The sequence below is a fragment of the Diceros bicornis genome, chromosome 22 (assembly GCF_020826845.1).
Source record: "Diceros bicornis minor isolate mBicDic1 chromosome 22, mDicBic1.mat.cur, whole genome shotgun sequence".
Lineage (NCBI taxonomy): Eukaryota > Metazoa > Chordata > Mammalia > Perissodactyla > Rhinocerotidae > Diceros > Diceros bicornis.
Genome location: NC_080761.1, coordinates 43,191,639 through 43,217,601, shown reverse-complemented (window position 1 = coordinate 43,217,601; position 25,963 = coordinate 43,191,639). Strand labels below are relative to the sequence as shown.

The 25,963-nt window shown below is 42.2% G+C and overlaps 2 protein-coding genes and 1 pseudogene across 2 annotated transcripts; all 3 read left to right on the top strand.

Moving 5' to 3' along the window:
- The first annotated feature begins 2,352 nt into the window (after positions 1-2,352).
- Positions 2,353-2,865, top strand: LOC131420112 (interferon alpha-2-like). Its single transcript, XM_058565893.1, has one exon. It carries the CDS (start codon positions 2,353-2,355, stop codon positions 2,863-2,865), a length of 513 nt encoding a protein of 170 aa, XP_058421876.1.
- A 4,394-nt stretch (positions 2,866-7,259) lies between these two features.
- On the top strand, positions 7,260-7,805 carry LOC131420111 (interferon alpha-4). Its single transcript, XM_058565891.1, has one exon. It carries the CDS (start codon positions 7,260-7,262, stop codon positions 7,803-7,805), a length of 546 nt encoding a protein of 181 aa, XP_058421874.1.
- A 13,190-nt stretch (positions 7,806-20,995) lies between these two features.
- On the top strand, positions 20,996-21,659 carry LOC131420103 (interferon omega-2-like; annotated as a pseudogene).
- The last annotated feature ends 4,304 nt before the right edge of the window (positions 21,660-25,963 follow it).

Below are 25,963 nucleotides of genomic sequence, written 5' to 3'. Positions count from 1 at the left end.
TCCATAATCAATCTATAAATCAAAACTGGGGTGAGTTTATTAGGAGCCACGTTGGAGGACTATAGCCCCGGGCCTTCCTACCCCAAAGAAGGAAGGAAGGAAGGAAGGGCACCCAAGAAGTGGGGTGTACAGAGTGGTTACATATCACATACCGCCTTGGAACAAACAGCATACATCACATATGACAGGAATACCTTTTACTATTGTCACGAGATGCTCAGCTGACACAGCAGGTCGGTAGTCACCAGGTGAGCACAGCAGGCCGGTAATTAAGCCTTAGTCTTTAGGGAGAGATGCTTATCCTAAAGGAAATGCCAATATGGGGGAAGCTACCTCCCTGTCTTTAGGGGCATCATTCTTGTCTTTGGGGCAGAGTAAATGTTTAAAGCAGATGTACAGTGCAGCCTCCACAGGCCACATCAGGACCTTTTGGAAAAACACGGTCAGGCTGAATTAGTTTTACACCAAATGTCTTCCTCTTACACTCCAATATATCCTATTGCTTTTCATTTATTTACCAGTATTAATACCACATATGATAATCTGCAAAGTCCACGTTCAGCCAAGTCAGAGAAGGTTTGATTGCAGCTCCCTTTAGACTCTCAGGGCTCTGTATATGGAGGTCCCTCAAATAAACTCTAGGAGAGGGGACTGTCTGCAGGACTGTGGCGGAGCAAAGCCCAAGTTCCTCCCTTAGATCACGGCCGGCACTTGCAGGAGAGAAATCTTAGAGCACATCTGAAGCTCTTTGCAGAGAACCCGCCTGGAGGAAAGTTGTCTGACCAAAAATGGCTGCTCTGTGAACAGTACAAATGAGACAAATAGTCCCTTTCCTGCTCCTCAGTTTCAGACCTTCTCTGATGATATTTTTTATGGCACAGGTAAAAAAGAAAAAAAGTTACAGAGACCAGGGAAATGGTTAAAAAAAATATGGGGGAGAGGGTGAGGAGAAATAGGACACCCCTCGATTTTCAGCTGGGGAAGATCACAACGCTAAATCAAAAGCCACTTCCCGGGTTAGGATCAAGGTCAAGTGAGCAAGTACTTCCCTCAAGCACGGAAGTTGAGGAGGCACCAAATCTAAGTCATCAAGATAAATACTATTTTAATCCAATATTAAAAAGTGAAAATTAATGCCAAAATATCCGTGATGAACCAAGTATCAAAATTTTAAATAAAGACAAGAAATGACCCGGCCCTGCAAGGCCCTGAGAGTCTCACGAAGGAAGGGGGCATCGTGTCAACGAAATGTAGGCAAATTCCACTCAGTCCGTAAAATCCTTACCAAAGCAAATTCAAAGCCCTGACCTGCTGAATGTCCTCAGCAGCTTGTACACAACACTAATTCTTCTCCAACAATACAGTCAAGGTGCGGACCTGTGACAGTCCTTTCAGCAACGTGAAGTGAAAAAAAAATTATTTACGATTGTCAGGGTGCCCCGAGACATTGGCAATCCTCTCAACTGAAAACAAGTAAAGCAGTAATCTTGAAAATATTATCGCGTTTACTCCCATTCAACCTAGGAAAGAATTATTATATTAAATTCTTCTTTAGGTATCAATGAAATATAGTTTAAATGAAGTTCAAGTTTAATGAAATGCTGTTTTAACGCTAAAAATGTTTTAAAATTTTGTTTGATATTTATATTTAATATTGAAATATTTTAATCGCAAAAATGTTTAATAGAATGCACTGTCCCTATTCCCACTTTTCAGTTTCTCAATACTGTCCTCCACCACGTTCCCGCTGTCGCGCTGACAAGTCACCAGGAGAGTCACCGAGCACGTGGGGGGCACCCGCCGCGGCCCACGGCCCCGGCCCCCCGTCTCTGCATCTGTCCCCGCGTCTCGCCCTCACACTCTCCCGAACCTGTAAACACGACTCAACCCGCTCGGATTCCGGCCTCAGATCCTCGGGAAACGGGTTCGCTGTAACAATGGCCCCGCTGAAGTGTCTGTGCGAAAGGAAAGCGCAAAACTCAGGCGAAAGCGCAGAAAACGCCGGCTTCTGTGCTCGCCCCCTGAGAGACACGTCCCCGGCGAGGCCGCCGCCACGCTCCCTCCTCAGCAGTCAGGGCCGCGGAAAGGGAGGTTCCTTCTTCACTATTAAAGCAACGCAAAGCTGGTCCCCGACGCCCCGACTGCGTCTCCCTCCAGCGGCCCGAACGACTGAAAGCAAAACTCCCACGTCTGCGCGTCTGAATCCCGGGCGTCAGGGAGGCCCCTGCGCGCCCTCTGGCGGCCGCCTAGAGAATCCCGCGTTCCGGGCAGCCCGCGAAGAAAACTGCGCTCATTGCTCAGCGGTGCCCGCTCGCCCCCTGTTGGCAGACTGGTGAATCACCGGAGTTCTCCATGGCCCAGATCCACTGGCTAGTGGCAGGAGCGATGTTCTGCTCCATCCCTGCCTGCTCTCTTGGCGGGGACTCGCCTTGGACCGGTAGCCTAGGAAAAACGGAAATCCTCATGCTGTTGAGACAGCTGGCAAGTATCCCCTCTCAGTCATGCCTGAATGACAGAACCGACTTCAGATTTCCTGGGGAAACAGAGACTATCACCCACATTGAGAGGACACAGGGAATCTGTTTCCACCAGCAGATGCTCCAGCAGATCTTCAACCTCTTCAGCACAGAGCACAGCCGTGCTGCTTGGAACAACGCTCTCCTCGACCAGCTACTCTCTAGACTTGATCACAGCCTGGAACAGCTGGAGCAGATGGAAGAAGAAAATCTGGCTTGTCCCTATTTGGGAATTGTTGTCCGAGAGTACTTTCAAGGAATCCATCGCTATCTGAAGGAAAAGAATTTTGGCCCCTGTGCCTGGGAGATTGTCAGAGTGGAAATGCAAAAGTGCCTTTTCCTCATGTAACAATCTTCAAAGAAAAATCAGCAAATAAAGAAGTCAGACTCGTGACTCCCTAATCAACTACATTATTGTTTGCTAAGCTCCACCAAAGCAATCTCGACTCGTATTTCTGCACCAGCTGAAAAATACCTGAAACAAAAATCATGAGAATATTTAAAAACTGTATTGTGCATTATGAAGTCACAAAAACTTCTATGGTCTATTTTCTTAAATAAACAATTTTGTGACCACTTTTTGAAATTTATTTAAGGTCTGGACGGTATTTGCTGTTCCCAAATGGTGAAGTTCATTTTCTTATGGAAAGATTCTTCAGGATAGTATATGGTTAAAGATACTTGTCAGTTAAGTTAATGCTCGCTGCCGTAACAGACAAACAGAAAAGTGTAATTTGATCATAATAGAAATTTATCTTTCCTTCACGAAAGAGCACAATGCAGGCACTTCTGATTAGATAAATCTTCTTTTCTTTTTTGTTTTTTCTTTTTGCTGAGGCAGATTCACCCTGAGCTAACATCCGCTGCCAGACAATCTTCCTCTTTTTATATGTGAGCCACCTCCACAGCACTGCCACTAATAGGCGCGTGGTGTAGGTCCACGCCCAGGAACCCAACCCAAGCCACCAAAGCAGGGCATGCCAAACTTAACCACTAGGCCACCAGGGCTGGCCCAGTTGAATCTTCTTGTTGACTCTTCTCCAAACAGTGATTCGGGAACATGGTACCCTCTATTTTGTGGCTTAGGCATGTTCAACGTGTGACTCCAAATCTGTCTGTGGTACTTGAGTCCATTCCACTTGGTTGTAAAGAGAAAAAGGAAGGTGGATCACATGGGATGTTTTCAAGGGCCAGGCCCGTACAGCGCAATATCACTTCTGCTCACATTAGTTGGCCTGAATTTCTTCTCATGGGACTCCTAAGTGCAGAGAAGTTGGGAAATAGACTCCAATCGGGTGACTGATGGAAGAGGAGGCAAGTTCAGTGAAGAAGGCCACTCTCCAACATTGCACTCTTTGCACTGATGCTTTTTGAGGAGAAAACAATAATAAATGTGTTTGCTGCACAGACTTTATGTAAAAATAGAAAACTGACCCAAAATCTGATTCCACCATTGAAACCCGGGGAGATGACATAGATGTCACTTGTTCGACTTCACAGTATCATTGACCCTTTGAAAGAAGCGTTCAAGTTGAGGCCCAAAGGCATAGGCTAGAGTTGGAAAATAGCCACGAGTGTGGAGACAACACAAGTTGTTTCCTTATTACCTGAGGGAGCCCAGGAAAGTACGACCAGGTAGCCCCTTGCAGGTATCGAGGATACTGGAATAAAAGTGGAGAGTGAGTCTTCCATTCATGACCAGGCCTAGGATTCCCATCCTGATATTCGAAATATTGAAAATGCAAACTTGAAGAAAATATCCCTGCAACCAAACAGTTTCTTTTAAATACACCACACAACATTAAATTATAACTTCCTTTGTAGAACCATGAAGAATTTACAGTGTCATTAGATCTATTGTCCTCTCAAATCATAGCTATCTAACATATATTGGTGTTTTTCTTTCTCCTATTATTACCACGATTATTCTGCTCGTGCACATTGATTGAGCTCCTCAGAGGGTTAGGACTAGAATAGATGCCTGGGAAACAAGGTTGGGTAAGATGATTTCTCCACCCACAGTATTTTACAGACTCCTGGGGGTAGTCTAAGGAGAAAAATAGGTCAGGTCGGGTCTTAGTCCAATCGGGCTGCTTTAACAAAACAGCATTGACCGGGTAGCTTGTAAAGAGCCGAAATTTATAGCTCACAGTTCTAGAGACTGGAAATCTAAGATCAGGGTGTCAGCATGGTCCGGTTCTGGTGAGAGCCCGCTTCTGGGGCCCACACTGCTGACTTCTTCTATCCTCATGTGGCAGAAGAGCAAAGGATCTATCTCAGGCCTGTTCTATTAGAACACTAATTCCCTTCAGGAGGGCTCCACCCTCCCCCCCAATCACCTCCCAAAGGCCCCACCACCTAATACCATCATTTTGAGGTCAGGATTTTTCAATGAATTTTGTGGGGACACAAATATTCAGACCATAGCGGCGCATTAAAGCCCACATGTCTGGCATCCAGAAGAGAGAATACAGCCATGCCTTGTAAATAAAGAAGAATGAGCAGGTTAGCAGGCAAAAACAGCAGAGCAAGATCTCAGAATTCAAAGTCTTGTTTCTGACCTGAAGTAACGCTCTAGTTATTACACGCCAAATTTTGGAAATCAAACTGAAATGGGGTCCACTATCCCATGGGAATGAGTGGAGATAACAGGAGGCAGATGACCATTCATCATTCTTTGCGAGGAGACTCCAGAGGTTCTCAGGGTGAAGATAGGCAACTGCCACTTCAGTAAAGAGCTGCCAAAAAGTAACGTGGTCAATTGTGTGGCTGCTGTGAGCTGTGTCAATCAGGGAGAGGGTGAGGTTAGATATGTGGCTCTGTGGATGACACCAGGCTAATTATTTCCTATTCTCACAAACTAGATGGCAAATTAGAGATGAGGTCATACGTGTGAGTTTAATACAGCACTGGGCAAAGGCTGAAAATCATGCTGCTCTTGCAACTTAAATCCCCAGAGCCACATGCACCTTAAAGGAAATAGAATCCTAGTGGTTCTAGCAATAAACTCAGCAGGCATTATTGCCATCAGTAAGGGTAGAGTGTCTAATCAGCCATGTCTACTATAATCCTAGCCAATGTAGCTGTGGTGAAGCAAAACAGCCTTGTCCTTCATGAACGCCTTCCAGTAGGAAGAGAAAATCTAAGAAGCTTCTTTAGTGAAAATTCTTTATTGAGTGATTGCACTGGGCCTGGTGCCGAGGATAATACAGTGAATAAGACAGAGTCCAGTTACTAAGGAACTGATTGGCCAAAGACGGTCTCATCTCTACCATTTAAAGAGCAGGAATGGAGACGGCCAAAGAATATAACTTCTTATGCAAGATAAAAAGAGTTCAGGATCAGAGCTGAAAGTTAATTCTTTACATGATAATAATATTTATCCAGTTCTGAATTTATTACAAAAAGAGTTTCCTTTTGTTTGAAAAGAATAGACTTGGATTGGAACTTCTGAAAGTCCTTTGGGAAACAGGAAATTTAATGCAAAAATACAAAGAAAGATTTGAAATGATAATGTTGTCTAAATCCTGTATTGTTTTTCTGGATGATATTGCTCCCAAAGGTGCAAAAATTAGTTCTTAAGGGTGTGAACAAATCTTAGATACTACGATGCTTTGTGGTGCTCCAAAGCTCAGCTCTGTCCAACAAAATCTTATTCCTTAGTATTCATCTTCCTCTTTAGGTTTTGTTTGTGTGTGTGTGTCATACAAGAAGCACTGACGTTTAGTTCATGAAAGATAAACTGTATGCAAGATCAGTGCTACAAACCTATGATGACTTGATGGCTCATCAGAGAACTTTCCCTCCATCATCTGCTTGCTCTCAAAGTCACATTGTGAGAGGCGGCCTTCTTACTTCTGAGCTGCCATTGACTGTCCTGTGGATGCTGCTTATGTCTGAGCCTCAGTGTGACGTGGGCCTTGAGAATTAAATGCAAATACTTCATATTTTATTATTGAATTCTACTAAAGTTATTCAACACATGAATAATTATGTCAAGTACTAAAAAAAAGTTGACAATATGTAGATGGATGTCTAGCAACTAGTGAAGTTAAAAATTATTATCTGAGACGAAATTAAAAGTTAAGTACCTAAACTACATGTTATGAAAATAATTTAATTTTTCAATGGTGTTGAGCAGTTTTGATAGAGTTTTAAGTGTATCTATACATTGGTATTATTATAAAGTATTTATGTAAATTTTAGTTGAATATGTAATTGGACACATTACTATTTATGTAAATAAATATATTACATTAAAAGTAGCTCCACAAACGTAGATATAAAATTAAACTAAATGTCAATAGCTTTTAAATTTAACTTACAGCTTAAATTATTTAGTCCTTCTTACTCCTGCATTGAATAAAAAGAGTAAACTTTGCACTTTCTTTTTCATTGTATAAAGTAAATATATAAATAGGGTACCTGAATAGATATACACTATATCTGTGTTATCAAAATTTCATCAGGTCCAATTAGGAAAACATATCTAAAAAGGCTCTGGGGGCAGGTGAGGCAGAGGCAATAATGAAAAAAAAATGGTTCAGAAACGCTGCTCTCACCCATTTGGAGAGTTCAAAATAAAAAGCAAAAACAGAAGTAGAAAGTAAGTGAGAACATTCAGAAACAGGAAATTAGTTACCTATTTAAGACACATGCACAAAGGAACGTCTTCATAGAATCCAGTGACAAGGGTCCAGATCACCCTCCTCAGCCAGCCCAGCAGCATCTGCAAGATCCGCAATGGCCCTACCCTTTTCCTTCCTGACAGCCCTGGTGGTGCTCAGCTGCCACTCCATCTGCTCTCTGGGATGTGACCTGACTCACACTCACAGCCTGGGCAAAATGAGGGTCTTGATGCTCCTGGAACAAATGAGAAGAGTCTCCCCCTTCTCCTGCCTGAAGGACAGAAATGACTTTGGATTCCCCCAGGAGGTGTTTGATGGAAACCAGATCCAGAAGGCTGAAGCCATCTCTGTGGTCCATGAGATGATCCAGCAGATCTTCCACCTCTTCAGCACAGAGGGCTCGTCTGCTGCCTGGGATGAGACCCTCCTGGACAAATTCTACACTGGACTTGATCAGCAGCTGACTGACCTGGAAGCCTGTCTGACCCAGGAGGTGGGGGTGGAAGAGACTCCCCTGATGAATGAGGACTCCATGCTGGCTGTGAGGAGATACTTCCAGAGAATCACTCTGTATCTGCAAGAGAAGAAATACAGCCCTTGTGCCTGGGAGATTATCAGAGCAGAAATCACCAGATCCTTCTCTTCATCAACAAACTTGTAAGAAAGATTAAGGAGTAAGGAATGACACCTGGTTCAGCATGGAAATGATTCTCACTGACTGATAATATCACACTTGCACGTGTTCTGCTGTGTCAAAGACTCTCATTTCGGCTGTAATCATGACCTGAATTGAATTAATTTCTCAAATGTTTTCAGGAGTATTAAGCAAAATCACGTTCAACTCTACAGGCACTAGTCACTTACAGATGACCATGCTGATCTATTGAAATATTTATCTGCCTATCTATCTATTTATTTATTTACAATATTTCAATTATTTTTGTTTATATAACATTATGTGCACCGTTACATCGTGGTTAAGAGAAAAAATATTCTTTATATTTAGTCAATTTATTATTTTCTATGTTTATTAAATCATTTCTATAAAAAATTCCTTGTGGGGCCAGCCCGGTGGCGCAAGCGGTTAAGTGCGCACCCTCCGCTGCGGCGGCCCGGGGTTCGCCGGTTCAGATCCCGGGCGCGCACTGACGCACCGCTTGTCAGGCCATGCTGTGGCGGCGTCCCATATAAAGTGGAGGAAGATGGGCATGGATGTTAGCCCAGGGCAGTCTTCCTCAGCAAAAAAAAGAGGAGGATTGGCAGATGTTAGCTCAGGACTGATCTTCCTCACAAAAAAACAAAAAAACAAAAAAAAAAAAAAAAAAAAAAAATTCCTTGTTATTTGTGTATTACTTAAAAAAGAAACACCAAGTCTGATTGTAACCTGATAAAGAATGCATGGAACAATTCACTTACTCATCATAATGTTTTTCAAGTTAGAAGTAGAAATAGACCTCCTCTAAGCCTGGTTATATGTTGTCCTCAGAATATAGAGGTGAACACAAATCCTATCCTGCTTTCTTGTATCTTTGATTTTTGTTGAGGAACCAACCTAAAAAACAGTATTCATACTTAATATCAGTTATGCCAAATCACTTATGCCAAATATCAGTTATACCAAACCATTTGGTATTCTCTCAGCAGAAACCGGAGCAGGCATGTCAAGAAATCAAAACAAAGAAGGAGATGTTCTCTACATTTGACTGCTTGACATCCACGTGCAGATATCCTTTGGAAAGTGGACATTTGAGTCTGCAATTACAAGTAATTCCATAAACTGAAGGCCTAGGAAAAGAAGTGTTCACATGGGAAGAGAGGCTAGAATGAGAAAAGGATGTGAAATTCATTCCTAGAACCTTCCACTGGTAAAGGGGGCAAAGAGCCACAAACGAAAAGAGGTAGAATGACAATAAGCTAATAGGATGGGAGAGAATGGGGATTAGATTCTATTTAAAATATTAAAACTGCTTTGAAGAATTGCATCATTGCAAAATGTGGATCGACACTGTCTGCCCCATTAGAAAATAGACGGCATTGGTGACCTTGCTGAGAGCCGGTTTGGTCGAATTAATCACCAGAGTCCACACTGGAGTAGGAGGAAGGGTGGAGAAGACAAGTTAGTGACTCTATATACAGAAAATAGTTTTGAGAGGTTTGCCTCCTGAAACGCAGGAGAGAAATAGAGTGGGAATGGGAAAAGAATGTGGATTTTTTTTTTCTGCAGAGTTTTCCCTTTTTTGAAGTTTATTTGTCTCTGGATAGATTCTTGGATTTGATGTATTGGCAAATCATATTACAATGTTTAATATTTATTTTAAATAATGACATATTTAATTATTTATAATGATAATTTATCATTACTTTGATAAGTACTATGTTGAATATCAGTAAACTGCTCTGTGGATTGAAACCATCCACCAAATGGGGAAACAGATGGAATTGACCTTAGTGAGAGCTGGTTTGGTGGAATAATGAGCAGAAGCACGATGGAGGAGTGGAAGGGCGATAAGAGAAGAGAAGAACTCCCACTGTCACTTTTCTCACCTGGGGATTCACTTTATTTCTTTCGTCATATTCAGACCGACATCTGTTTTCCTTTTGCCTCCGTGCTTCCAAATGCAGGGACAGCTTTCTAAGAAAGTTGAGTAGAGAAAGAACAATGATGTATTAAAAATGATGGAAAATAATGGTACAGGCCCATTATGTTTCCGTTTTTACTTCCCTATTTTGGTACTAACCTCAAGGTGAGACAAAAAGTAATTCAGAAGCAGCAAGACAGCCCTTGCCCAGAAAAATACTGAATTAAAACAAAAACATAAAATTTTAAAGACTCTGAAACTAGTAAAGCAAAGATGGCTAGTTTTCTATAGCATCCTATGCTGCCCTCACTGCCCTACAACTTCACTGTAGATGGAGAATGATGAGCCAAGAAGCTCTGTTGAAATGTACTGACTGAGTAATGTAGGGAGGGTTATTAATACTTCAATACAAGCTTCTAACGGGAGGTCAATCATCAGTGACTCCCCAGTGGACAGCTCAGACACTTAGAGCATAACAAGTGTTCAACAGTTTAATAAATTGAGCTCAGTGTAAAAATCAACGTTTAGCAAAATAAAATTCCTTTGATATTTGAGGTGAATATGAAAAAACAAAGGTAATTTACCCAAACCCGTGCCCCCTCCACACACTTGTAGTGCATAACGTTTGGCTTGTGTCATCTGGAAGCCCTGGAAATATTTGACCCCTGAGTACCTGAGGAAAAGAAGAGGGGTTGTCACAGAAACACTCTGGGGTCTTGGGAAGTTCATTATTTCGGGGACAAAAGCAATCACCCTCCAATACAGTTTTGCTAAAAGTTGAAAGTGTGATGAGCTGACTCCTGGCAGCCCATTAAAGACAGAGTTATTGAGAGTTAAATTGGAAGATATGTGGCTGTGTGCACATTGAGCCAGAGGGTCAGATAAACACGTGCTAATTGGTGAGGAGAGGTGGTGCTGGGGAAGGATAAACACGTTGCAGGTCTTGGAGTAGAATTGGAACACTGAGGTGCACTTAAAAAAGTTAAGGAAGTAGCCAGAGACGTTGGGAACAACCTGAAGTGTCATTCATAGGAAAATGTTGAGAGTGGAAAGTGCCCATTGCATTTCTGGCCGTGAGGCCCCGGTGCAACACTGCCACATGGAAAGTCTTCTTTTGTACACAAAATCTGGGAATATTTTTCACTAATAGTATGTCTTGAGTAATTCATATCAACCCTGGCTAATGATAAAATTGTGAACAAGATATAGAGCTTTCTCCTAGGGGGTTACTTGTCAATCAGGTCTAATAAATCCATTTTCAAGAAGACAGATCCAGAAGGATGAGGCAGCTTGGCTGACACGCAAAATAAAGACAGCAACACAGAGCCTAGAGGCAGACATGAAATTTTGTTCTTAGCAAGAAGAACAGTATTTGCATACTTTTGACTTTAACAAAAAGACTTTCCTCATTTGAAAGCTTTGAATCCATTTACATTGAAACATCTGAAGTTTATTTTGGCAAACTAAACTTAAATCAAAAAAATGAAAAGAATAATTTAAATGGTTATGTCTTCTAATCTATTCCAATCTATTTAGAACACACAGAGAAGAAAGCAAAAAAAAAAAAAAAGAATAAACGTGTATAGGAACATTCAGAAAATGAAAATTACTATGTATTATATTGAAGAGACATGTAAAGAAAGGACTTCAGAGAAACTCGGGGTCAAGACTCACACAGACACACACCTCATCTAGGCCACCAGCATCCCCAAGGTCTGCAATGCCCAGCCTCTGATGGCCCTCCTCCGGTTAGCTGTGTCACCATCTCATCTTTGGGCTGTGACCTGCCTCAGAGGCATGTCCTGGTTCACAGGATGACCTGACGCTTCTGAGACAAATGAGGAGGATCTCTCTGTTCTCCTGACTGAAGGACATCTCCTCTTGGAGGTGGTGGATGGCAGCCAGTTCCAAAAGTCTTGGCCATCCCTGTCCTCCACGAGATGCTCCAGCAGATCTTCAACTTCTTCCACACAGAGCGCTCCTCTGCTGCCTGGAACACCACCCTCCTGGACAAACTCTGCACCGGACTCCATCAGCAGCTGGAAGACCTGGACACTTGTTTGACACAGAAAATGGATAAAACTGAAGACACTCCTCTGGGAAGGAAGAACCTTACACTAGAGGAGAAGAGGTACTTCCAGGAAATCCATCTCAATCTGAAAGAGAAGCAATAGTGTGACTGTCAAACTAGAAATCACGTGATCATTCTCTTCATATTCAAACTTGCAAGAAAAATTAAGAAGTAGGGTAAGGAACCTGGAAATGATTCTTTTCAACTAATACACTTAAGTCACACTCCCACATTTTTAGTCATTTTAAAGACTCTTATTTCTGCTTTAGTCTTAGAATGTATCAAGTTAAATTGTTCAAACTTGTGTTAAAATGTTGTTCTTAAATGATTATCTCTGGGGCATATTCCTTGAGAGACACCTATAATGAGGTTATGTATGTATTCATGTACCGGGGGAACTTCTGGTTTCCCATTCAACATGTAACCAGTTTGGAGGTCGTCATTCCTGATCTCACGTGAACAACAACAAAAATGCAAAACAAACTGAAAAACAACAACTCTTCTTAGATCTGTCAGAGAATTGAGGTCACAGCGCAAGCTGCTGCCCTTATAACTGCAGAGAGAGGAGGATGCAGAGATTGTGGCTTACCTGGAGCAGAAACGCAGGAGCAGAAACCACAGCTGAAGCTAGTATTGGTAGGAACACTTCAACTATAATTCAGGAATTACTGAAGGGTCCATATGGATGAGCTAGAGATTTAAAAACTCCAAGATGCCCATTTTTTAATTGGGTTGTTAGTTTTTTTGTTGTTGAGATGCATGAGTTCTTTATATATTTTGGAGATTAACCCCTTATCAGATGTATGGTTTGCAAATATCTTCTCCCAATTGTTAGGTTGTCTTTTGGTTTTGTTGATGGTTTCCTTTGCTGTGCAGAAGCTTTTTAGTTTGATGTAGTCCCATTTGTTTATTTTTTCTATTGTTTCTCTTGCCCGGTCAGACATGGTGCTTGAAAATATGTTGCTAAGACCAATGTCGAAGAGCGTACTGCCTATGTTTTCTTCTAGAAGTTTCATAGTTTCAGGTCTTACATTCAAGTCTTTAATCCATTTGGAGTTAATTTTTGTGTATGGTGTAAGGTAAGGGTCTATTTTCATTCCTTTGCATGTGGCTGTCCAGTTTTCCCAACACCATTTGTTGAAGAGACTTTCTTTTCCCCATTGTATGTTCTTGGCTACTTTGTTGAAGATTAGCTGTCCATAGATGTGTGGGTTTATTTCTGGGCTTTCGATTCTATTCCATTGATCTGTGTGTCTGTTTTTGTGCCAGTACCATGCTGTTTTGGTTACTATAGCTTTGTAGTATATTTTGAAATCAGGGAGTGTGATACTTGAACAGACATTTCTCCAAAGAAGATATACAGATGGCCAACAGGCACATGAAAAGATGTTCAACATCATTAACTATCAGGGAAATGCAAATCAAAACTACAATGAGATATCACCTCACGCCCATCAGAATGGCTATAATTAACAAGACAGGAAACAACAAGTGTTGGAGAGGATGTGGAGAGAAGGGAACTCTCATACACTGCTGGTGGGAGTGCAAACTGGTGCAGCCACTATGGAAGGAAGTATGGAGATTCCTCAAAAAATTAAGGATAGAACTACCATATGATCCAGCTATTCCACTGCTGGTATTTATCCAAACAACTTGAAAACACCAATTTGCAAAGGTACATGCACCCCTGTGTTCATTGCAGCGTTATTCACAATAGCCAAGACTTGGAAGCAACCTAAGTGCCCATCAAGGGATGAATGGATAAAGAAGATGTGATATATATACACAATGGAATACTACTCAGCCATAAGAAACAATGAAATCCAGCCATTTGTGACAACATGGATGGACATTGAGGGTATTATGCAAAGTGAAATAAGTCAGAGGGAGAAGGTCAAATAACATATGATCTCACTCATTAAGTAGTAAATAATAACAACAGCAAACAAACACATAGAGACAGAGATTGGATTGGTGGTTACCAGAGGGGAAGGGGGGAGAGAGGAGGGTGAAAGGAATAATTCGGCACATGTGTGTGGTGATGGGTTGTAATTAGTATTTGGGTGGTGAACATGATGTAATCTATACAGAAATAGAAGTATAATGATGTACACCTGAAATTTATATAATGTTATAAACCAATGTTACTGTAATAAACAAAAAATTAAAAACAAAAAATAACTCCAAGATGTCCAGTCTTTGGGGGGGCTCACATGTTTGTGACTCTTACCTTTAGGAGCCCCACCAGGTTCTCACTGTGAAAATCAGAGAAAAATCTCCTGATGCTTCCAGCAGAGGAAGGGAAAAAGAAATCATTTTGAAATACTCATAACAAAGACCTGCCCTCAAGGGAAAGTACTTTACCAGAGCCTAGTCTACCTGGAGGAAGGCAAATACTCAACTCCAGCCTCCTCTAGCCTTCCACATGGGAGAAGGGAAATACCTAACTCCAAACCCCTCTAATGTTCCTGTCTCACCTCATAGGGTGGTAAAAAAGATGAGAAGCACTTGTGAAGGACACAGCCAAGGGGCACAGGCTCACTAAGAGACCGAGACATAATCACCGGATTCTAGAACACCGCCCCTCCCCGATATCGACCTTTACATCAATAGGGTTCCAGTACAATAACCAGAGATTACAAAGAATGAACTGCAAGTGTCAGACTTTATTGAAGAAGTCTCTAGGGAAACCCAAAGACAACATGGAGGAAAAAGCAAGGCCACAACAGGAAATTTTAGCCTCTGAGACTTTCAGCTACTGCAAACAGTAGACAGAGCCAAACAATAAACACTTACAGCTACAGCAAACAGTAAACAGAGCTGGATAAATGTAACACCTTGCCTAAAAGTTCCTTTTTCCCAGTACATCATGTCCAAGTTTCAAAAAAAACTTACAAGGCATACTAAAAGGTGAAAAACAGTTGGAAGAGACAGAGCATGCATCAGAACTAGACTCAGTTTTGGTAAAGATTTTGGAATTATCAGACCAGGAATTTAAAATAACTATGATTAACATGCTGAGGGCTCCAGTGCGTTCGTATATTCATTCATTTATTCATTCATCTACTTTATCTATGTCACAAATGCATGGTATTTAAAATAGTTTTACTCATATAATATCATATTTACCTTTATAATATCTGGAAATACAACCAAAGTTGTTTACCTTTTTTTGTCAAATTTTATTCTTTAATTCATGAAATTCTTCCCCAGAAGACATCTTGGATTTGTTTATTCTTAAAAAAAGAAATAGCCTAATTTGCAACCCATATTGAAGAAGGGAGGATGAATTCAAATTACTCCTTCATTTTTTCCAGTCAGTTATATTTTAAATCTGCATATTTCCATGACAGATTAGGTGGTTATTCTGGGGATACAGAGGTGAATAAAGCAATCACAAAACCTATTGTCTTGCAGCTTGCAATTTAGAAGAGAAAGGGACATAAAGCAGACAAAAGCCAAGGGATTCTGTCACCAGGAGCTTTAATGAGGGATGTCAGGAAGGGAGAAAAGGCCGATGTTCTCTATAGAGTCCTCAAGAAACATCTAAGGACAGCTGTCCCATTGGTAGATGCATATGTGAATGTGGAATCTCCAACAATGTACATCCTGGAGATATGAATTTATAATTGTTTGTTTCATAACTGGAAATCAGGGCATGGTAATGGATGTCATTACTGATGACTGGAGTGTAGAATGAGATGACCTAAAGCTTGTAAAAACTTTCAACTTTTAAGGCTGAGAAAGAGGAGAGCCTGCAAAGTGGACAGAGACCGAGTAGCCAGCGCAGTTAGCAGAAAACCAGGATGAAGAATCTCCAGAAAGCAGTGAAGAAGAAAACAGAGTTTGAGGTTTCACAGGATGAAACTTAAGTATTTATTTATGACATGTAATATGGGATTCCGCATTGAACCTAGATTCTGCCAGGACATATGTGTGATCCTGGGGAATTCACTCAACTTCCCCAACCTTCAGTTTTCTCAAATATAAAGTAAGGTGGAAATATTCCTAGAGTTATTGTGAGTATTAAACAAACTAGAACATTTCAAAGCACTTAGCAGAGTATCTTCCATTGAGTGAGGGCTTAACAGATGGTGGCTATTTTCTTATTTTTTCATATAGATCTGTAGGAGTATAGTGAGCTATCCTACATCTCTCTCTGTAACTGACTGCAAAATGCTGACGGTCTAAAAAACAGAACTAGGAAAAAGTGGCTCATTAATTGTACGTAATTATATACATAATAATAATATATACATATATAAATATGTACATATACACTACAAAATACACATGCCATAAAATATACTATATATACTATATATCTATAAAGAAATACAGTATTACATACGTTTATATAGTACTCATTTGCTGATCCTGGTATCTGGCACACTTCCCCCTTCCTCTCTGCTTTCCTGGATCCCATTCTTTCACTCTCGTATCACCATCGTTTCCTTCCTTCCAATGTAGAAACCTCCAGCGTGCTCTCCTCATTAAGCTGTTCTGCCCATTCACACAGCTGCTCTCTTTTCCATTATGGTTTCTGGCTGTCACTTTCCCCTTAAGAGTACAAAGCCACAAATTGAAGAAAAGTTGAGTGAAAGTTCTAGGTTTTTCTGAAACGCTCATAGGAGAGGCCTTTTTTTTTTTCTCCTTTTCTCCTCGTGTGTATTTTTGGAAATGAAGGGAAGTCCCTGTTACAATGATGTAACAGTTGCTGTTGCAAAAATGGAAACAGAAAGCTGGATCCATTTTGCTCTGTGGAATATTAAAATATTTATAAAGGAAGAGCGCCCGCTGCTGGGCAAGATGGACAAAGACAGAGACCAAGTCCTGAGACCGGCTTCTGCTGTATGCAGAATCTCTCCTGTTCAGCATTATCTCCAGAGTTTTAAAAGGCTCTTTCTTGGAAAGAATCAAACCTAATACTGGAAGAATTAGAAAAGCTCATTTCCTGAGCTTTTGTATATTTTTAAAAAATAGCCTTTGTTTTTTAGAGGAGATTTAGGTTCACAGCAAAAGTGAAAGCAGAAGGTGTAGAGATTCCCCACACACTCCCTGCCCCTCCATATGCCTAGTCTCCCCATTATCAGCATCTCCCATCAGATGCAACATTTGTTACAAATGATGAACAAACATTCACACATCATCATCACCCAGAGGCCACAGCTTATATTTAGGGTCACCCTTGGTATTGTATCCTCTACAACATTTGTTTGGACGAATGCATAGTGATATATCCACCATTACAGTATCTCTACCCTAAAATCCTCTGTGTTCCACCTATTCATCCCCCACCCCCTGGTAACCACTGATATTTTACTGCCGCCATAGATCTGCCATTTCCAGAACGTCATATAGTTGGGATCACACAGCAGGCAGCCTTTTCAGATTGGCTTCTCTCACTCAGTAATATGCATTTGTGTCCTTCATGTCTTTTATATTCTGTGGGCAAAAATGGTATGATTTGGCCCCATATTCCCACCTTACCTTGAAAAATCTCTGTAGTCATATTCTGATCATATCCAGAAGTTATTAATTTGTTACATCTTCCAAAATATTGGAGAATGAGGGCAAGGAGGGATGTAGGGGTGTGGTTCGCGGAGCTGTCATGGACGGGCTATAATCACCCGCCCGCCCAGCACAGGTAGGTCCCTGGGCAGCGCGATTGGAGAAGGGGCACAGGCGTCATGGTCCCAGCTATGGTTCCCTTGGAACGGTGACAGCAGGTCAGTGCAGCACCAGCTGGGGACCGCCGGGTCCTGTAAGCACAGGGAGCGAGTGTGAATGGGCCCTGCCTCCCCCCTCTCTGTCCGCGCAGAGCTGCGCGCTGCAGGTCAAGACTGTCCAGCCTCCCACGGGAACACAGTAAAGACCAGAGGGAGCGCTGCCGGCATGTCTACACCCGATGAGCCAGTAAAGACTCCAGGAGCTCGTCTGTGTCTCTATTTAGGTGCCTCCACGTTCTGATTCCACTAGGAGGAGGCAGCACCAGGCTCAGGACTCCCATTTACTCAAAAACCCAAAGGGCAGGAAACGTGGAGCTGACAGTCAGCAGCAGCCGGAGAACTTGGAAGGAGAACAGAGATGAAAGCTTTCACTGGAACAGCGGCAGGTCCTCAGGAGATGGAACGATACAATGGGCAGCACTGAGTCAAGTGTTTCTCCAGAACATTCTGCTTCAGAGGGTCAGAAGTTTGAGGTGGATGCTTAGAGCACAGAGTTCTCTCACGAAGACATGGCCAATAACAATGTCCCCAGCATGGGTGACACCGATAGCACAGCAGCCTGCAGAGTACTGGAAGGGATGAGGGTTACTCTGGTGCCAGCTGCAAACTTCTCTTCCCTCCTTCAGATTCAGCAAGTCATCACAGTGGAGGGAAAATTGTTCCTGGGGCCAATGCAATCCAAGGAATCTCCTAACTTAGGGTTGTGGTGCAGCCTCCTTTAAAAACAGACAAAATAAAACACTGCTTGAATAGGAGGGACACAGGCAGGGATTTGAATGCATGTAGCCACAAGCTGGTAGAGCCTCCCCAGCAGAACATGTATTAGTAATGTGCATGTTGGAAGATCACAATTTCTAAATGTAATAAGGCCTTTGTGAAAATTCATTTATTTAATTTAGGCAGTTGGAAAGAGGACATTGATGGAGCAATCCTCTTTCTTTTCTTTCCACTTGGTGCACACTGTACTGAGAAGGTACACTTAGAGTTTGGAAACCTTCCTGAGGTTAGGGTCAAAAAAATAAGCAAAGAACGTTCTTAAAAATATCACTTTATCAATTAATGCTGATTTTAATAATATGTTTACTTCAATCCTACAGTTTTATTTTATGAATTTTTAATAGGATGAGGCTAGAAAAATAAAGATAATGACACTAAGCAGTGTGGCTGAGTCTGGAGCTCAAGCAAGTCTCTCCTTGGTAAATAGCCTTTGAAAGCATTCCCTGCTTCTGTCTGGGAAGTCCGTAATACTCGTCCATCTTGGTCATACCGAAGTCTCTTCAGCACTCACATCGCAACCATTGGTTGCAAAGGCAGAGAGGAGAAGAGACTCTTCGCTGGACTCTATCAGTAGACAGCAGGAAGTGCAGTCTGGCCTGGAGGTGAGAAATGGAGTTGTCCTTGGGAGTGAGAAGAGCGGGCTGCCTGAAGAGGGCTCCGTGGAATCAGTGAGGTCCTGAAGGAGGCAAGCCAAAGAAATCATCAGGTGCTTTTTGTTTATTCTTAAAGTCATGAGAAAACTCAAGACTTAGAAATAAACAGGCTTCCAAGGGTCTGCAGTTAAGGGATTAGTAAAGTTATTATACTATATTTCATTGAAGAAATCACTCATAAAATCTTAGAATTTTTATTCAGTTGGCAGAAAAATTTACTCCCTTCTAACTATTAACAGAGATTTTGTGTGTTTTTTCGTAAACTTAAAATCAGTTCACTGGTCTTATACCACACGCCGTGTTGCCTACAAAACAACAAACAAGAATCCTTTGGTATTTGAAATGGAACTCAGGATCCTTTGTTGTCTTACTGTCTTGTCTCTATGATTTCATGCCGTGGCCTCTCATTGGTTCATAAAGCCCATATACATTTCTATCCATCACTTCCTTTAATGGACTCTTCCAGACAAGCCATTATATTGACACTCCCTAAGTTTGCCCTTGGATCTTTGGTACATTTGGAAGAGTTCAGCTCCACATTTATATTTCTAGCCAGCTGTATCAGTGACTGTAATCCAATCATATTTTATTGAGAGGATTGAGTTAATATTTTAAAGAACTTCGAAGAGCGGTTGGTCCATAATAAGCATGCAAAAAAATTCAGTTATTTTTTAATATCATGTTTACTATTGTCTAAATTAAGATCAGAATCTTTTGGAATCATCTAATTCCTTTCTTTTAATTCTAATTAATTTAATACCAATTCCCTTTCTTGTAGTTTTTCAAGGCAATCTTTTCATTGCCTGAGAGGATTTACCAAGTGGTAGAGGGCTCAGGCAAGGGCTGATAGCCACTATCCTGACAGAGAGGGTCAGTGTTCTAGCAACTAGGGTTCTGGTTGAAAGTCTCTGTGAGCTGGTTTGTGTGACTTCTTCCTTCTCTCCTCAGAGCTGATCACATGTGGATTAAATGAAAGCAAATCAGATGGCTGGTCTTGCAAACCTGAAGGCAGGCCATTGACCCAGGAGCAGTCCTTGAGTGTCTGGCCGAAGCAGCCATTGTCCTACCTTTGTGTTTTTCAAAATTGGCCTTAATTCTTCCCCTCTGTCATACCCTGATCCCCAATTTGGCTGTACTGAATTTTGCTAACTTAGAATATGTCATTTTGTCAGCCGAAAATCACTTCCGTTGTTTCACTTTCACGACACTCAAACTTACATTTGTTTTCTTTTTGCCCACAAAACAACTGTCAGATTTTGCTTTCTAGGAAAGTAGAAATGAGAAACAAAACATCTGAAGTCTTCATAATGATTGAGATTGCAGCCTCTTTGCCTTTCTTTTACTTCCTTTATTGTTCTCACCTCATGATGAATTAGAATGTCATGCAGGAGAAGCAAGACAAATCTTGCCCACTGAGCCACTGAGTGAAAAGAAGGTACAAAAATTTTAAGTGAAGAATCATGAGCCACAAAAAGCATAACCACATGGACCTGCATGAATGAGGAAAAGAAACATCAGACAAGCTGATTTCACTCATAATCACCAGCCTCCGCTGTGACTCAAACAGGAAATAAACCCAAGTCCTTGATTCTAAAGAGTTTAGTTGCCAAAGGTGGTCTGGTAAATCCCTCATACAATACAGAGCCCACTAGGGCTGAGGGAACCTGCCCTCCTATGTAAATAGGTTAAAATGGAGCCTAAGATCAGAATTAAAAATATGTCCTAGACAGAGAAGACAATATTTATGTGTGAAAAACAGAGTGTGTGCGTGTATGTGTGAGTACTGACATACCTATATCACTTCTGACTTTAGCACAAAGTCTTTTCTCATTTGATTGATAAGTATCCATTCAGATTGGCACATCTGAAGTTTCCTGGAAAAATTAAACTTCCATTGCAAAATTAAGAGATCGGATTGATGACACCTTGTTAGACCATATGGAGAATACATAAATAAAACAAAAAAGGAAGTAAAAGTGTAGAGAACTGTTTCGAAAATGAAAATTATTGTGTTCCCTATTTAATGGCCATGCTTAGAAAGAATGTCATCAGAGAACCTCGGGTCCAAGGCTCATAGACACCCAGCTTAGCAAGGGCAACAGCACCCTCGTTTTCCCCATGGCCCTCCTGCTCTCTCTACTGATGGCCTTGGTGATGTTCAGCTAGGGCCCTCGTGGATCTCTGGGATGTGACCTGCCTCAGAACCACATCCTGGTTAGCAGGAAGAACTTTGTGCTTCTGGGCCAAATGAGGAGAATCTCCCCTTTCCTCTGTCTGAAGCACAGAAAAGACTTGAGTTTCCCCCAGGAGATGGTAGATGGCAGCCAGTTCCAGAAGGCCCAGGCCATCTCTGTCCTCCACGAGATGCTCCAGCAGATCTTCAACCTCTTCCACACAGAGCGCTCCTCTGCTGCCTGGAACAGGACCCTCCTGGACAACCTCTGCACTGGACTCCATCGGCAGCTGGAAGACCTGGACGCCTGTTTGGTGCAGGAGACGGGAGAGGAAAAATCTGCCCTGGGAACTGAGGGCCCTACACTGGCCGTGAAGAGGTACTTCCGGGGACTCCATCTGTACCTGAAAGAGAAGAAATACAGTGACTGTGCCTGGGAGATGGTCAGAGTGGAAATCATAAGATCCTTCTCTTCGTTGACAAACTGGCAAGAAAGGTTAAGAATGAAGGAGAGAGACTTGGGGTCACCTTGAAATGATTCTTCTTGACTAATGTGCCATGTCACCCTTGCACATGTCTTTGCTCATTTCAAAATGCTCTTATTTCTGCTAGAGTCACATACTTTATTAAATTTAAGTCAGCAAATATTTTGTCAGTAGTATTCAGCAAGAATATGTTAAAAATATTCATGTCCTGGGGCATCAGTGCCTAAGAGATGACTGCCCTGATGTTTTTATTTATTGTGTATTAATTTATATTTATTTATTTATTTATTCTTATTTCTTATCGTACTTATATTTATAGTTTCATATAAAAGATATTTGCCTTTATATTGTACTAAAATTTAGAAAACATGTTGACCTTTCCATTTTATTAAATTTGTATTTTGTTTTATTTATTAAATTCTTATCAAAGAAAACTTCTTGAGTCTGTTTATCCTTAAAGCCTAAATCCAAAACCTGGTTTTCTAAATCAAATCAAAGAATGGACAGTGATATTTACCTACTCATTCATTCATTCAGTTCATGTCATACGTATGAATTGTGTTTCAAAGTGGGAGATTGTAGAATTGCCTTAAAGAAACACAGGGGAATACATCTAACACAATACTTTCTGTGTTGAAACTTTCAGTCTCACAGGGAAAGAGATATAAAAAGATTACAAGGATTTTTGAAATCTCAATTATATTAAAAAATACAAAAAGAAGTAAAGGAAAATTTTCTTACATCAGAATTAGATACAAATAATTTTGGGGGAAAAAAAGATATCCTTTCTAGGGTGCCTGGGAGATATGTAATTGCAGAAGTCTTGCTGGCTGCTGGGCATATAGGTCTAGAATGAACAAGCAATGCCATCGGCACAGGTATTAATTGGGGATACCTCATTGCATATTTGGGCATGAGGGCATGGGGATGGGTGTGGTCACTTATACAGTGGGTGATGAGGAGAGGACCTAAACCTCATTCTGCAGACCCTCAACATTTAAAGGTAGGGTAGAGGAGAGTCTGTAATGGGCACTGAGGCGGAGAGGCCAGTCCAGTTAGAAGAACATATGGGGACAAATAGTGGGGAGACTACTGAAGGGAAGAAGTGTGATTAAAAGACAAAAGTGGTGGGCTGGACCAGTGGCAGAGTGGTTAGTTTACAGGCTCCCCTCCAGAGGCCCAGGGTTCCCGGGCCTGGATCCTGGACGTGGACCTACACACCACTCTTAAAGCCATGCTGTGGCAGCGTCCCACATACAGAAAATAGAGTCAAGTTGGCACAGATGGTAGCTCAGGGACAATCTTTCTCACAAAAAAAATAAATAAATAAAGACAAAGTGGTGCTTGCAGGGCAGGTGTGGACTGAACTGTCCCAGTGGACCTGAAAACAGATGCTGCTTGTGACCTTAGCAGGATGTGGGTTAGTAGAAATAATGGGACAGAAACCAGATGGCAGTAGGTTGAAAAAGAAACACAAGAATGAGAATTAGGGGCACTGTGTATAAAAACACTATTCTGGGAAGTTTGTTTGTGGAGGAGACCCTCCTGGAGAAATTCCTCACTGGACTTGGTCAGTAGCTTGGACACCTGGAGATCTGTTAGTCAAGAGAAAAAAGTGAAAGAAATTCCTGAGGCCAGTACTTCCTCTTGGCTGTGAAGGGGTATTTCAAGGAAATAGTCTTTATTTTAAAGAGAAGCAACACAGTGAATGTATGTAAGAGGTTGCCAGAGTGGAAATCAAGAGCCAGTTGTCTTCACGATAAATCTTGTTTCAAAAACAGATAGCAAAAATCTAGTTGACCTTGGATTTGAGAATGACTTTTTAGATGCACAAAAGACATGATCCATGAAAGAAAAAAGTGATGTTGGACTGCATTAAAATTAAAAACTTCTGTTGCTCTGTGGAAGACACTGTCAAGAGAATGAGAACAAAAGCCACAGACTAGGAGAAAATATTTGCAAAAGACAGATCTCATAAATGATTGTTATCCAAAATATACAGACAACTCTTAGAACTCAACAATAACAAAACAAAAAACCCAATGCAAAATGGGCAAAAGATCCCAACAGACACCTCACCAAAGATGACGTAGAGATGGCAAAGAAGCATGAAAAGTTGCTCAACATCATTCATCATCAGGGAAATGCAAATTAAAATGAAAATGACATACCACTATACATCTAGTAGAGTGGCTAAAATCCAGAACACTGACAACAGCAAATGCTGGTGAGGATGTGGAGCAACAGGAACTCTCACTCATTGTTGGTGGGAATGCAAAATGGTGCAGCCACTTTGGAAGACAGTTTGGCAGTTTCTGACAAAACTCAACGTACTCTTACCACACAATCTAGCAGTTGTGCTCACTGGTACCCAAATGAGCTGAAAACTTACATCCACACAAAACCCTGCACACGGATGTTTATAGCAGCTTCTTTCATAATTGCCAAAACCTGGAAACAACCAAGATGTCCTTCAATAGGTGAATGGATAAATAAACTGTGGTATACCCAGACAATGAAATATTATTCAGCGCTAAAAAGAAATGAGCTATCAAGCCATGAAAAAGACATGAAGGAACCTTAAATGAATATTACTAAGAGAAAGACGCCAATCTGAAAAGGCTACATACTGTATGATTCCAACTATATGACATTCTGGGAAAGGGCAAAAATATGAAGACAGTAAAAAATCAGTGGTTGCCAAGGGTTTGGTCGGGTAGGGGGGTGGGGCAAAGGGAAGAACAGGTAGAGCGCAGAGGATTCTCAGGGCAGGGAAACTATTCTGTATGATATAATGGTGGATACATGTCATTATGCATTTGTCAAAACCCATGAAATGTACAACACCCTTATGTAAACAATGGCTGTGGTTGATTTTTTTTTAAAAATGCACGTAAGGAGTGAGTCCAGGGCTTTCATTTAAAAAAAAAATATGGGGGGCCAGCCCTGTGGCATAGTGGTTAAGTGCACGTGCTCCACTGCTGGCGGCTGGTTCGGATCCGCACCATCGCACCGCTTGTCAGCCCATGCTGTGGCGGCGTCTCACATAAAATGGAGGAAGATGGGCACGGATGTTAGCCCAGGGCCAGTCTTCCTAAGCAAAAAGAGGAGGATAGGCACGGATGTTAGCTCAGGGCTGATCTTCCTCACAAAAAAAATAAAAAACAAAAAATAATTTTAGGAGAGAGGAGTCAAGATGGCGGCGTAAGCAGACTCGGAACTCACCTCCTCCCATGGACACAGCCAATTTACAACTACTCGTGGAAAAATTACCCCGAGACAGAACTGAAAACTGGATAAGAGGAACTCCTGCAACAACGGACAATCCTAACTGAGGTGGAAGAGGCAGAGACTCCCTTCTGGAGAGGAAAACCGCCGCCTTCACAAGCCGCCAGCTTCACGGCCGCCGGGAGCAGCTCACAGGTACGCAGCCTCCCCGGAGGCGCGGGGCCCTGAGCCGGGAGTTCCCCCCGCTGTGGGCATTTTGTGGACCCAGCACAATCGACACCAGCGGCATAATATCTGACTGTGCCTGCTACTAAAACATTGGGGAGCACCCCCAGAAAACCCGGTTCACAAAGAAACTAAAACTGGCTCTTAAAGGGCCCGCACGCAAACTCACCCGTTTCAGGAAGCACCCTAAAATCACCAGAAAGAAAGGTGTACAGTGCTTTGGTGACAAGAGACTCACCTAATAGGCCCTGAGTGCATCTCGGTGAGGGGTGAGACCTCTCCAGGGACTGGGACATTGGCGGTGGCTATTGTTGTGGCCCGGTGTGGGCGTGCTGACACAGACGCCATTGGAGTTCTCCCTGAGGCCTGCTAGCCCAGGGTCTGCCCCACCCGCTAGAGCACCGATTTAATCCAGCTCAGCCAGGGCAGGCAGCCCACCCTAGAGACTGGCCCCACCCAACAACAAGCCCTCAGGCAACTTGTGGGCCTGCATAGATTGGTGACTGGATTCTCTGCAGCCTGGCAACTGAGCCCACTTGAGCGGGGCAGGGTGTGCACAAGGAGCGGGTGGAGAGTGTGGGGCGGTGGCAGAGTGTGTGGGGCTCCCGCCGTGGAGAGACTGGGTCTGCTTGGGGAGGTGGGGGCACTCACACGGGGCAGGACTGTGTTGACTGTGTGTGTGGACCTGTGGGTGGCAGGGCTTGTCAGCTGCAGAAGACTTGTGCTTCTCAAAGACCCACATAGGAGGTTTGCCCCACCTTCCAAAGCCTGAAATGATTGGGTGCTCCTGTGCCTGAGGCCAGCCCCACCCAGCTGCAATCCTCAGAGAGCTGACAAGAGACCTAATAGGCTAGAGGCTTACAGCAATTGTAAGGCCCTGAGCCTAACAACCTGCCACA